General features: G+C 43.4%; 1 protein-coding gene across 2 annotated transcripts in view; it reads right to left on the bottom strand.

The window, feature by feature from the left end:
- Positions 1-14,401, bottom strand: part of LRP5 (LDL receptor related protein 5) — a 222,312-nt gene that overhangs the window by 44,143 nt on the left and 163,768 nt on the right. For both annotated transcript variants that reach the window (XM_053261771.1, XM_053261780.1), the window contains exons 14-15: positions 12,811-13,022; positions 11,933-12,123 (exon numbers count right to left, since the gene is read on the bottom strand). In XM_053261771.1, the coding sequence (XP_053117746.1) occupies positions 11,933-12,123; positions 12,811-13,022 (403 nt within the window). The remainder of the gene's footprint in view (positions 1-11,932; positions 12,124-12,810; positions 13,023-14,401) is intronic.

The following is a 14,401-nucleotide window of genomic DNA, read 5'->3' as shown; positions in this document are numbered from 1 at the left end:
GAACTGCACCCAGGGCACCAATTACCACTGGGATTATTTTGGTCTTTTTCTGCCACAGCCTTTCAATTTCAATTTGTAGATCTTTGTATTTGGTGATTTTTTCTATTTCTTTTTCTTCTATTCTGCTATCCCCTGGTATTGCTATGTCGATTATTTTAACTTGTTTTTCTTTCTTCTCGACTACAGTTATATCTGGTGTATTGTGTGGCAGATGTTTGTCTGTTTGTAGTCGGAAGTCCCATCATATTTTTACATCTTCATTTTCTACAACTTTTTCAATTTTATGGTCCCACCAATTTTTGGCTACAGGTAGCTTGTATTTTTTGCAGATGTTCCAGTGTATCATCCCTGCTACCTTGTCATGCCTTTGTTTGTAGTCAGTCTGTGCGATCTTTTTACAACAACTGATTAGGTGGTCCACGGTTTCATCTGCTTCTTTACAAAGGCGGCACTTGCTGTTTGTTGTGGATTTTTCTACTTTTGCTCTTATTGCATTTGTTCTTAGTGCCTGTTCTTGCACAGCCAGTATTAAACCCTCTGTTTGTTTCTTCAAGCAACCATTCTTAAGCCATTGCCAGGTCTTGGTGATGTCTGATTTTCCACTTATATTGTGCAAATATTGACCATGCAGGGGCTTCTTCTTCTTCTTCTTCTTCTTCTTATTATTATTATTATTGGTAGAAAATCCAGGTCTATACACATCAAGACTGTCTGGATAGATTCTAATGTATGGTAGATCAATTCTCAGGGCCGTTAATTCACTTACTCGTTTGGCTGTAGTGATGGCCAACAGGAAGGCCATTTTCAGAGTCACCAGTTTAATGGAGGCCTCGGTCAAAGATGAAAGGACCAGAGATATACTCCAGGGCTCAATAGACGTATGAACCAGTGAGTACAGGCTCAAAAGGCCCTTCAGGAAAGCCTTACTTTTTGGATGGGAAAAACGGGTTTTCCCCTTGTAACCTGGATGTCTAGAAGACAACGCAGCCAAATGCACTTTGAGAGACACATTGGCCAAACCCTGAGACTTCAGTCCTGTAAGGTAGAGAAGGTAGTGGCGTGGTCAGGCTGAAAACCCTGTTTCCTTGCATAAAGTTTAAAATGAAGCCTAGAAGACAACGCAGCCAAATGCACTTTGAGAGACACATTGGCCAAACCCTGAGACTTCAGACCTGTAAGGTAGAGAAGGTAGTGGCGCGGTCAGGCTGAAAACCCTGTTTCCTTGCATAAAGTTTAAAATGAAACCACTTGCTCCTGTAATTGCGCCTGGTGGAAGATTTCCTCTGGTTAAGAAGGATCTTGTTCAGGAATCGATCCGCCATGCTGTTAGGCGGAGTGTCAGAACATCTGGATGCAGTATCTTGCCTTTGTCCAGGGTTAAGAGATCCACTACCTGGGATAGTCTTTGGTAGCGGTTCTTTGACAGTCTGAGTACCTGTGAAAACCATGGTTGCCTTGGTCACCATGGAGTCACCAGGATACAGGATGTAAGAGGTGTTAGAAAATGGGAGACCACTCAGCTGATCAGTGGTTGAGGTGGGAACACATAAGCGATCTCCTGCTGCCAGTCCCGCTGGAAAGCGTCCCCCAGAGGCAGCAGGTCGTGTCCCGCTCTTGAGCAGAAATGGTTGCACTTCTTGTTCTCTAAAGTGGCAAACAGATTTATGGAAGGTAGCATCCACTTTGAAAAGAGTGGTATGATGTACTCCGTTTTGATCTCCCACTCGTGGTGGTGTTGTTCTTGAGGAAAAGTCCGACTCAAATTGTCTGCCAGGATGTTGTCCAAGCCTTTTATGTGAATGGCTAACGGATACACTTGATGCTGGATGCACCAATGCCATAACTGAAGGCTGAGAGCGCATAGACTTCGAGATACAGTGCCACCCTGGCAGTAGGCCAGGGCTGTAGTATTGTCCAACTGTATCTGCACCACTTTTCCCTGTAGAAGCGGAAGATCTTCATTGCTTTTAAGACAGCTAGGCGTTTCAGGAAGTTGATGTGGAGTTGCCTTTGTTGAAAAGTCCACTTGCCCTGTTTTTGGTGGGTCCCACAGTGGGGCCCCCAGCCTAGGAGGGAAGTGTCTGTCATAAGCCAGATAGAGGGAGGTGTCCTCAGAAAAGGAACCCCTTCCAGTAGATTCCTGCCCAGCGATGACCAGGTAAGTGAGCACAGAATTTGAACTGGGATCATTAGACGTAGTGACTGTGGGTCCACATTCGGGCAGAAGACTGATAGAAACTACAGTTGCAGTTTTCACATTTTTAACTGGGCATATCTCACTACTGTGTTGCAGGACGCCATCAGACCCAACAGTCTCTGAATGAGTCCAGTGGGCTGAGACGGATGCTGCTGGACATGGAGCACCAAGTCTTTGATACGAATGAAACATTCTTGAGGTAAGTATGCCTTCTTGGCCCTTGTATCCAGAATCGCTCCAATGTAACAGATTGTTGGGACCAGTTCCAGTTTGGATTTTTTCCAATTGACTTGGATCCCCAAGTCCCGAAGAGACAGTACATATTGTGTCTGTGAAAGTAACTCTTCTTTGACCTCGGAGGTCAGAAGCCAGTCGTCCAGCTAAGGATAGTCCGATACGCCCTGAGTTAGAAGGCTTTGAAGTAGTTTGAAGGCACTACAGCAGCCATGCATTTTGTAAATACTCTGGGGGCAGTGACGAGTCCAAAGGGTAAGACTGTCTACTGGTACACTTGACTTCCCACAGCAAATCTGAGGTATTTCTTGTGTTGTTCCCTGATGCCAATATGGAAATATGCGCCCTTGAGATCTAGTGTCACAAGCCAGTTTTCATGGTATAGGGGTAGAATTTCTTGTAATGCTATCATGCAGAACTTCCGTACATGGACGAACTTGTCCAGGAGGCGCAGATCCATTATTGACTGAATGGCGCCATCCCTTTTTGGGATCATGAAGTAACTGGAGAAGAAGCCCCCCCGTCTGTACACCCATTGCACAGGAGCAATTGCCCCCTTGGCTAGGAGCTCCTTCACTTCTTCCAACAATGCCTGGGAAGGTTGGGTAAACCTCATTCCTGTAAAGGTTGGGGTTGTTCTGCTCTATAGCGTAACCCGAGGATATGATCTTGAGGACCCAGTGGTCCGATGTTATGTGGTGCCATGCAGGGGCATGGCGTGCCAGCCTGATGTTGAAGCTGGCAGAGGAATACAGTGTGTGAGAGAGATGGTGTCCCTCGCTCACCAAGGTATTATGGCTCCTGACGATGGAAGAGAAGGAAGATCTGAGTGAAGCAATGGGTGGTCTTGAGCCTCAAAGGTGCTTCTGAGGATGGTTGTTTTGTATGCTGGCCTTGAGTCTGTTTCCCTTTGCCCTGGAAAGGGCGTTTGTAGGGCTGATGTCACCTCCGAAAATCACGTTGTTCCTGATGTTTGTATGTGGTTTTCTGTCTGGAATATTGGTGGTACTTGGAGTATAGGAAGAGGCAAGTGTAGTGATAAAAGTCTTGGCTATAAATTTAGACTTTTTCATCTCTTCCATAGTAGACTCTGTGTCTCACTGAATAAGCCTTTTCCATTGAAAGGTAAACCTATTTTCTCCTTCACGTCTCCATGCAGATTTGTGGAGCAGAGCCACGCATGTCAAAGTAAGGAGATTGCTGCTGTCAACGAACGAGACTCTGATTTGGCCAAATGTTTGGCTGTACTCAACTACTGTCTGGTAAGCGATGCAGACTTATCCAGGGTTTCTTGAAATTTTTTTCTTGAATTCCTCAGGGGAGAGAACATTTATGGAATTATGTAAGTCCTCCCACAGCCCATGCGTATATTTCGCTATACAGGCCAAATAATTTGCAATCTTGACTGACAAACAAGAGGTGGGATATTTCCCCCCGCCTAGAATGTCCAATTTCCTCCCTTCTTTATCTGCTGGGGCCGTGTGTCTGTATCCAAATTTTGAACCAGAGGACGCACAGTCAATTACTAACGAATTGGGTGCTGGATGTTTTAGGAGATATTTGTTGTCCTTAGTCTGTACCTGGTACAGGCTTTCTAGTCTTCTGGAAGTGGGGGTGGATGTGTGGATTACCTCCCACACACATTGAGCCGCTCTTGTGATGACCAGGAGCACAGGAAGGGCTACAAGTTGAGTAGTCTCTGACCTGACCATTACATTGTACATGGGGTCATCGATGGTAGACACTTCTGACTTAAGGTCGAGATCCAGTGCCTTTGCCATATCATGCATGTGCCGATGGTGTGCTTTCATCTCCTCATTAGGGGAGACGTGCGTGGAGGGGGCCATATCAACAGGAGGGTCCACCCTGGCATCCGGGTCATCCAGGTCGGATTGAAAATCCAAAGATCCATGATGATCCTATGTAGATTAAGATGGAGAAACTGGTGTGAGGGTCTGTGTCTCAATAGTCTGTGGAATTGGTTTCTGAGTTCCAATGTGCACACTGTCACATATGGTTTGTGTTGCTGAATCCTGGAGGAGTACATCAGAAGACGTCTGTGTAGCCTTTGAAGAAGTTAAAAGCATCAGTTTTGGTGGTACTGTCCGTATGGGAGCCTGTGACTGGCCCCAAGACTGATTTTCACGAAAATTATAAGATAAACCAGGGGATTTACCTTAGGGGATCTACCTTCCCCAGTGGTGCCGAAGTCAGGGCATCCCCTGCAGCAGATGGGTGAGCATTGAAGGTATGCCACGGGGAAATTGCCAGGTAAGCAGCTGTAAGCATGTCTGAATGTTGAGTGACCTGTTCCTTCGGTGTCGCTGACGTCTGCGGGAAGTCCCTGAAAGTTGATGCTGAGGGGATGCTCAAAGTAGAGTCTAAAACAGACAGCAAAGAACGAGCTGTAGTGGTATCTAGGGCCACCTCCCTATCCTCCTCCTCGATGTCGAAGGTCGGTATGTCAGCAGAACACCGAGGGGTCACCAGTCTCGACGCCGATAATACAGGCGTATTCAATAAAGGCCAACAATACAGGCGTATTCAAGGTTCAAATCGGAGGTCGAGCCAAGGGCGTCGAAGGATTGTGAATCAACATTGATGGCACCTCTCAATGTCAATCCATAGTTTCCGTAAGTAGTGAAGGTAGTGAAGAGAGTAGTGAAGAGAGGAGACCTGGTCTTGTGGTAGCAAGCATGACTTGTTCCCTTAGCTAAGCAGGGTCCAACCTGGTTGGATATGAATGGGAGACTTGATGTGAATGGTATGAATGGGAGACTTGATGTGTGAGCACAGTAAAATATTCCTCTTAGGGGATGGAGCCGCTCTGGGAAGAGCACAAGGTTCCAAGTTCCCTCCCTGGCATCTCCAAGATAGGGCTGAGAGAAATTCCTGCCTGCAACCTTGGAGAAGCTGCTGCCAGTCTCGGTAGACAATACTGAACTAGCTAGACCTATGGTCTGACTCAGTATATGGCAGCTTCCTATGTCCCTAGCTCTCTATGTCAAGCTTCCGGGGTCGACGCCAGCGGAGAATATATCGGCGTTGGTGGTGGTGATAGAGATCGAGTCCTCAATGCCATGGTTCTAGGCGTTGACACACGTTCAATATTGATAGACTCATAGTCACTGAATGTGATTCCTTCGGTGCCAAATCCTTCAACACTGAAGGTTGTCAGACGGCACCGAGCAACTGCAGATTCGGAGACAGTGTCCTTTCTTTTCTGAGGTCCACTGTTTTTGGCTTCTTTGATCTGTGGGAGGAGAGAGGGTCCTCCGAGTCTGAATGCCTCCTTTTAATTTTTGATCCCTTGGACGTCAAATGCTCAGATTTCGATGAACGTTTCGGGATGCGGCATGATGCTAATGTGTTCAGAGTCAAGGGTTGTTTCATGGAAGGAGGTTTCTGAGTCGATGTTGACGCCTTTGCAGTCGATGGTGAAGTGGAAGTGTTCTCCCGACCTCGAGGGACTTCACACCTCGTTGTAAATTGCGGTGCAAAGCCCATTTCCCCCCTCATTTGTTTCAAGAAGGATAGGCAAATCTTGCAGGAAGACACATTGTGACTTTCCCCCAAGCATATCAAACATAAGTTGGATAGTTCCTTTGAAGGGAGCTTGGCATTGCAGCCAGTGCATCTTTTGAAGGTCTGTTTCTCCTCAGCCATCTCCATGTGATCCAAATCATTGTCAAAGTCCGTTCCAAATAATCCAATGTACGCCAGCAAATTCCGGAAGCTGTTCCAATATACAGATGACACCAGAGTAGTCGTAAAAATCTCATTCCAATTCAAAGCCAATAATCAGTCTGATTTGTTTATTTTAGATAAACTCACAAGAAGAACTAGTCTGACAAGAAGCAACAGCCTGAGGACTGCATGCAACGGTGGTTGGAAAAGAACTGAAGAACATGGCACTGAGCCCGCCTTTAAATAAGCACTCTGATGGCGTGTAGGCGGGGCATGGTCGCCTCGACAAGCTCCAGCATGTTAACAAGTGGGTCCTGCGGAGGTGCATTACCCATTCTTATGGATCTTGACGGATCTCGATCCAGATCAACCCCTTTTCAATCAAAACCTTTGAGTGTCATTTTGGAAGCCTGTGTTTCCCTTGCTGATTTGTTTTCTAGCACTGGCTTCTGATTGGCTTGCAATCTCCTTGCTTCTTGGTTGGCTTGTTATCATACAAATAAAGTGTTTTCATGGGCAACTTTGCCTGTATTGGCTGGGGGGAGGAAGGAGTGAGGAACACAAAAGGAGGGAATTTCAAAATATATTCAAAGGGACTGGGAGGCAGAAAAAGCCCTTAAAGTGTGCCACTCTTTAAGAGGATACATCAGGAGAGGAGGATGGCAGGAAGGTTTGGTTTTGTAGTTTTCTTTTCTCAGCACTGAGTATAGTACGCTGTGCTGTTGCTGCTATAACTATCTGGCTTTGCTGGATCTCAGATTGACAAAGGCAGCTCTTGGGTGCTTGTCTTCCTTGAGTTGTGATTTGGTTTGTTTGTGAGAAAGGTTTGTGGCAAGAAATGGACATTGGCAGGTAGGGGTCTAAGGCGTGTGCATGTGCTTGCGCTCACACAATCTTTTATGTCTGCTCAGTTAAATTTAGATCCCACTCAGGTTGAATCAGGAAGGCCCCATTCTGAACGCACGTGAGCACATACTGTCTTGATACTGCCGCTCAGAACAAAACTCATTCCGCACACTGATGGAAAAAATTAGAGAGAACAATGGTAGGTGTGTGTGTGAGAGAGATTTCTTGGTGATGGCTGTGAGGAGCTCCATGTCTGGCTTTGAAACTAACTTGTGCATCATTTGTGCTAATTTGTGCTGCTCTGGTCTGCTCTGCAATCTGCATTGCACAGTCTACTCAGTCAAAATGTGGCTGTAGTTGTTCTAGTTGAGTTTATGGTTATGTTTGCTGTTAAGGGTGCTGCTATGGCAGCTGTTGCAATGCTAGGAAGTAAAGAGTCATAATTGTGTGTGAGGGAGCAACTTGTGCTCTGCATCAGTGATTCTTCTTTGGCCATTTATGGATTGTGTTTGAAATGTGTGTTCTGTGTTGGAAGGGACAGATTCCCTTTTACTGTGTGCTTCTGCAGTATTTTTCAAGATAGGGTTGCAAAATGCTTTGCAAATTGCAATGCAAAGGTTGTGGGCACTCTGTGAGTGCAGCTTGTTCTGGCCATAGGGAACAATGGGGAAACTCAAAACACCCCATTGCTCCCCATGAGTAGCTACTAGGGACACCAAAGTAGGCTGTGTGGTAGGGTATGATGGGTGCTATCTACCACCCAACCCACAAAAGAAATGGGCAAGTGGGCGATTTTAAACAAATGTTTAACCTTTCCCCCAAACCTCCATAGGATCCTTGAGCTTCTAGCCTATCGCCTGATTGCCCATTTCATTTGTGGGTTGGGTGGTAGGTAGCACCCATCATGCACTACCACACAACCCACTTTGTTTTCCCTAGGAGATACCCATGGGGAACAATGGAGTGTTTCAAGTTTCCCCATTATTGTCTGTGGCTGAAACACTCAAAACATTTCATGTTTGTTTCGTCGAAACAACTAGTGTCACCCACTGTTTTGACAAAACCTTTTGGCCATCTGCATTTTGTTTCAAGTTTGAAACAAGACCCAAATCCCTATCTCAGAACCTGCTTTTAAAAGTCCTCTCAGTCTCAAAAGTAGTTGCCATACAAAGCTGCTATTCAAGAAGCTCAAGGCTAAAGCTGTCTTGGGTGTGGGGAACTAGTTGTGGGGTTCTTTGGATTCCTACTACTATTTTTTGGCTATATTCTGGGCTTCCAAAGTAATGAAATTTGATCAAGCTCGGTGCCTGAACTCCCTCAGCTGTTTAAATTAGCCATCATGAATCTGTTAGTAAACCAAAGCAAATTATTTAATTTCCAGGATAATTACTTGCTGGGACACTAAACAGTAACACACATGCAACCTATATGAAAGGGGAAAACACATTTAAATGAAAACAGGCATTGAGAGATTGCCTATAAATACAAAATAATCTGTTTTTACTTCAATTGTTGATAAAATTAGTTGTAACATTTTGCCATTCATATTATCTATAGTCTGAAACAACTTAATCATCAAGGTTTTCAAAGGAAAGGAAAATTCTTGTCCACAGAAAACCTGCAGGCAGGAGTGTGGGCATTGTCACCTTTACTGAAAAGCTAGATAATGGAATGCTTCATTGCTATTCTTAGAGTTTCAGAACATCAGTCTAAAATGCCATGGAGAAGATTATGCTGAGAGCAGTCTACTAATTAATAACATTCTTTAATTTAAGGCAACTCACAGTATAGACATCTGTGTATATCAACATGTTTTGCTTAATACTTAATCTTCTGTGAAATCTTTTACACCAATCTGTAATGTGATCTTCTATGCTTACAAACATATGCTGTTGCGATCACAAGTGTCTTATCAATTTATGTAAAGAAGTATAGCACTGTGGGTTGCATTACAATTATTATGCACAAATCAAAATACACAGTTTTCAAGCTATGTAATTCACATGCCCTATTTAATAAACAGAGTTTCCTTTTTTCCTGGTATCATTTCTTCTTTTCATTGGACTACTAGGGTTTTCTGTCTTTCAGACCTAATGATCATCAAATATTTCTTTCTCCAGTAAATCAAGACTGGGGGAGGAAGTGCCATATCATCTTAGGTGATCCACACTATGCACTATCAAATCCAATGCTTGTATCTCTGACATGTGATACTCTCAAGAAGAACGCATAAGATAGAATAAAAGTTTCAAGCTTTCAAAAGCTGTCATAGTTAACTTGGACAGAGAACAGGACTCTCTCTGTGTGTAACATTCTTTGCCAACTACAGTTTGGACTTGTGCTGTGAATCACTTCCATTATGAAGTAAAATTAATTTCTCAGGTTTTAAGCATTAGATATACAAATACTTAAAATTCAGGAAATTAATTTTATTTCATTTTTACAATTTTCTACTGAACATACCGATATCAAAATTTCAGCTTTGAGGGGTGTGGATGTACCTTGGGATATTTGAGGGTAGACTTGTCTTTCTTTTCGAGGGGGAGATGCATAAATATTAAGTTTTCAGAATTTTCCAGTAATTAGGCTAGTGAATTAGGCAGATCCATTTGTTTTAAAAACAATTGGGAATGAAAACAAATGTGTCCATTTTCAACCAATATTACCACAGAATTGTGTTAGGATAAACTAGGGCCAGGTCAGGCAATACGATTTCAATTACTCCCCTATGTATGGTGACTAATGGCTGGGCAAAGTAATTACGAGGAATGGCTGGGCAAGGTAATTAAGAGGGTGGTGGCCTCCCAGCTCTAGGCAGTCTTGGAGGAAACTGATTATCTAAATCCATTTCAAACTGGCTTTCAGGCAAGCTATGGGGTAGAGACTGCCTTGGTCAGCCTGATGGATTGTCTCCAATTGGGAATTGACAGCGGGAGGGTGACTCTGTTGGTTCTTTTGGATCTCTCACCATAGTATCCTTCTGGAGCATCTGAGAGGGTTGCGGGTGGGAGGCACTGCTTTACTTTGGTTCCATACCTACCTCTTGGGCAGATTCCAGATGGTGTCACTTGGAGACTGTTTTTCTAAATGTGAACTTTTGTATGGCTACCCACAGGGCTCCATACTGTCTCCAATGCTTTTCAACATTGACATGAAACTGCTGGGAGAGATTGTCAGGAGATCTGGTGCAGGGTGCTATCAGTATGCTGATGACACCCGGAATTATTTCTCCATGTCAACATAATCAGGAGAAGGCATAGCCTTCCTAAATGCCTGCAGTGAAGGGCTGGATGAAAGATAACAGATTGAGACTGAATCCCGATAAGACAGAGGTACTTATTGTGTGGGATCAGAACTTGAGAGAGGATTTTGATCTATCAGTTCTGGATGGGGTCACACTTCCCCAGAAGATGCATATTCTGGGAGTGTTTCTGGAGCCACACCTCTCCCTGGTATCCCAGGCTGAGGCGGTGGCCAGAGGTGCTTTCTATCAGGTTCAACTGGTACACTTGCTATGTCCGTTTTCTTGAGATATACAATCTCAGAATGGTGGTACATATGCTGGTAACCTCCAGACTGGACTACTGCAATGTGCTCTATACTGCAATGTGCTCTATCTATGTGGGGCTGTCTTTGTATGTAGTCTGGAAACTGTAATTATGCAGAATGTAATTATATAGAATGAGATTATTATTGTTGTTGTTTACACAGTCAGACAGGTGTTATTGACTGGTTTGTTTTATACAGATATCGAGTCCTTCCCAAGGATCTGGGATGGCTGGATTTTATCATCAGTGTTGTTGCTGTTATTATAGATATCGTCGCAGAATATAGGCTGTTCCCAGTAAAGTTGCTTTTTGTAATCGGCTGATGGTGATTTCTGTGGCCCCTATGGTGTTGAGGTGCTCTTCAAGTTGTTTTGGAATTGCACCTAGGGCACCAATTACCACTGGGATTATTTTGGTCTTTTTCTGCCACAGCCTTTCAATTTCAATTTGTAGATCTTTGTATTTGGTGATTTTTTTTCTATTTCTTTTTCTTCTATTCTGCTATCCCCTAGTATTGCTATGTTGATTATTTTAACTTGTTTTTCTTTCTTCTCGACTACAGTTATATCTGGTGTATTGTGTGGCAGATGTTTGTCTGTTTGTAGTCAGAAGTCCCATAATATTTTTGCATCTTCATTTTCTACAACTTTTTCAATTTTATGGTCCCACCAATTTTTGGCTACAGGTAGCTTGTATTTTTTGCAGATGTTCCAGTGTACCATTCCTGCTACCTTGTCATGCCTTTGTTTGTAGTCAGTCTGTGTGATCTTTTTACATTTTTGGCTACAGGTAGCTTGTATTTTTTGCAGATGTTCCAGTGTACCATCCCTGCTACCTTGTCATGCCTTTGTTTGTAGTCAGTCTGTGCGATCTTTTCACAACAGCTGATTGGTGGTCCACTGTTTCATCTGCTTCTTTACAAAGGCGGCACTTGCTGTTGTTGTTGTTATTATTATTATTATTGAGAACGTCTTCTTCGCTATGAGTCCCATTGCCCACTGAGATCATCTGGAGAGGTCTGCCTGCAGCTGCCACCAGCCCGTATGGTGGCTATTCAGGGACGGGCCTTCTCTGTTGCTGCCCTGAGACTTTGGAATATACTCCCTGTCGAGATGAGAGCCTCCTCATCTCTGACATCTTTTAAAAAGTCCTTAACTTACCTCCCCACCCATCTGACATACTGAATCTGCCTTCATAGCCATTACCAGGCATTCATGCCACATTGTAATGGATTGTGCACATCTAGTTCCAATGGGTAATTGGAACCACAACTCAAGTTAGTTTCCTAGATGAAATCTGGAGACTCACCCATACGATCTGAGCCTATGCACGCAGACCACACTGGAACATCACCCCTCCCCCTGTGTGAATGGCTGGTGGTGACAGAGGCAGGGCATTATTTAAATGGAATATAACACACCTGATAAATCACAGCTTTCAATTCGTTTGAGATCAGCATCCACCCAGAAGAGTTTCCCCAGCTTGTTGTCAATCACTAGAGCCACAGGTCGGAGCAAGCCTGTAGTGAAGAGCACCTCCCGTTCTGTACCATCCAGGGCTGCACGCTCAATCTTTGGGGCTCGTTCTTGCATATTGGTGAAATACATATACCTGGTGAAGGTGACAAGTATGAATAATAACTGACTTAGTTAACACAGTTTTTTGGGAAGAAGATAACATCTACAACTGTAGTCTTATTCCGGACCCTAAGCTGCGGCTTCAGAATGGCTGCTTCCAAACAATAATTTACCCTCCAGCTTCTAGGACTGGCTAGCCAGTATTTTGCTGTTTCAGGCCAGTTAAAGGTGGGGTAGGAAGGAAATCCTACCATCAATAAGACTCTTACTTCCAATTTGTTTGTGTTTAAAAAAACAAAACAAAACAGGACATTTGAGAGGTCCCCCTGCCCTCCACAGAGCCAGAAGAGGACACTCTCCTGCAGTGATTTTTAAATGTTCTGACAGGATAGGCTGATAAAGTTCAGGTCATTAATGTGAAGGAGGTGTTCTTAACTATAAATATACTAACACACTTCTCAGGATCTAGGCCTGTTACTTTCCAAATAGTCTGAAGGCTGTTACATGTTTAAAGCGAAGAAGATTTCAGCTTTGTCAATGCCTGGTGCCAGGACCCTGCCTGGGAGCCCTGACTAAGCTGCTCTGAGTTTCCCAAAGGAAAAAAAAAGCAGGATACAAGTCTACTAAAGAAACTTCGGGCTACATGCAACTGTACATTTCCATAAAAATGTGAATGTTCCATTAATTCTAAGAATAAAAATTAAAATAGAATTCTCCTCACCCTCGCTCAGCATTCACTACTATGGCTCTTGGCTTGTCATGGTCTCCCCGTAACACCACCCCAATCTGCTCCCCATTAAGTCTATGGACATTGACTGTATTGGTGCCTTCACAGGTCCAGTACAAAGTGTGGCTGAAAATATCAATACTCAGGTCATGTGGCTGCTTTTCTGGAATTTGGCTTTGGTTGGGTGTACTCATGACTGTAAAAGGCTGCAAGGAGAAAAAAGTAAAATATTCATGAGAGGGAGCAGGTTATAAACATAATAAATGATTATTTAAGGTCTAATAATTAGGGTTGATCACATAATTAAAGAAATCTTAGTTGATTCATTGTACAATTACTAGCTATAGCTCCAATTTGTGCAAGATTGCATATAAGTAAAAACAACTGTTCTAAAGAAAAAGGATCCTTGTAATTGACTAGATTTTGCAAATAGTAACCAATGACAGAAGCAAGTAATACATATACATAAACATACAATGCATGGTTTAGAAATATATTGTTGGTTCTTATTCTACCAATAATTGATGCGATTTAAGTCATCTGTGCTCGATTAATGATCAAAATGGTTTTGGTGTAAACAAATCTTGCATCTATCTAATGACATCTAAATAAAAGGACTATCCCTTTCCTTAGCATCTTTGGAAAATCACGAACAAGGGAATCTAATATCCAAAGATGACTATTAATGTTCAGAAAATACTAATTAACAGGACAAAATGGAATATGAGGTAGCAAGCATTACTAAACAATTAAAATTGCAAATTTGGAAACCAAAATGTCCCAAGGAGCTACTTCTTCAAACGCTGAAACTCTTTTGCTTATGCTACACAACAAGCCTTGTCATAACAAGCAGTCGCCAACGTAATTTGCACCTAGGAAGGGCCACTGATGGAAAGCCATTCAGCAATTAACGCCTGGGATCCCTCAAAGAGCAGACCTGACACTACAAGGCCCCTCCTTACTACAAACAATAATTCATTATCTGGCAAGAAAAATACTGAAGAAATTAATGACACCGGCCTAGATAGTATTTTTTACATCATTTGCTTGTAGGACATGAAGCTTTTTGTAACACATTCCTGGATTTATTAAAAAAGAGAAAAAAAACCTTGGCAATGCAACTTAGCTCCGATAAGAGAGAGAGGCTGGCACAACATCATTTTGTACACCCTAAACTGTGGGTGGCAGAGGGAGGAGAGCTGATCTTTTGGTAGCTAGCATGAATTGTCCCCTTTGCTAAACAGCATCTGCCCCAGTTTGCATTCAAATAGGAGACTACATGCGAGCACTGCAAGATATTCCCTTTAAGGGATGGGGCTGCTCTGGGAAGAGCATCGGCATGATTGCATGCAGAAGGTTCCAAGTTCCCTCCCTGGCATCTCCAGATAGGACCGAGAGACTCTTGCCTGTAACCTTGGAGAAGCTGCTGCCAGTCCGTGTAGACAATACTGAGTTAGATGGAACAATAGCCTGACTCGGTAGAAAGCAGCTTCCTGTGTTCTATAAGTAGTCTCACTGGATGTCAAGAACACAAAATGGCTACCAGATTGTCCAGTATGAACAGCTTTGAGATTGTGCTATGTTG

The sequence above is a fragment of the Hemicordylus capensis genome, chromosome 1 (assembly GCF_027244095.1).
Source record: "Hemicordylus capensis ecotype Gifberg chromosome 1, rHemCap1.1.pri, whole genome shotgun sequence".
In the NCBI taxonomy this organism is placed as follows: domain Eukaryota; kingdom Metazoa; phylum Chordata; class Lepidosauria; order Squamata; family Cordylidae; genus Hemicordylus; species Hemicordylus capensis.
The sequence above is the reverse complement of the archived record's forward strand: the minus strand, read 5'-3'. Positions and strand labels throughout refer to the sequence as shown.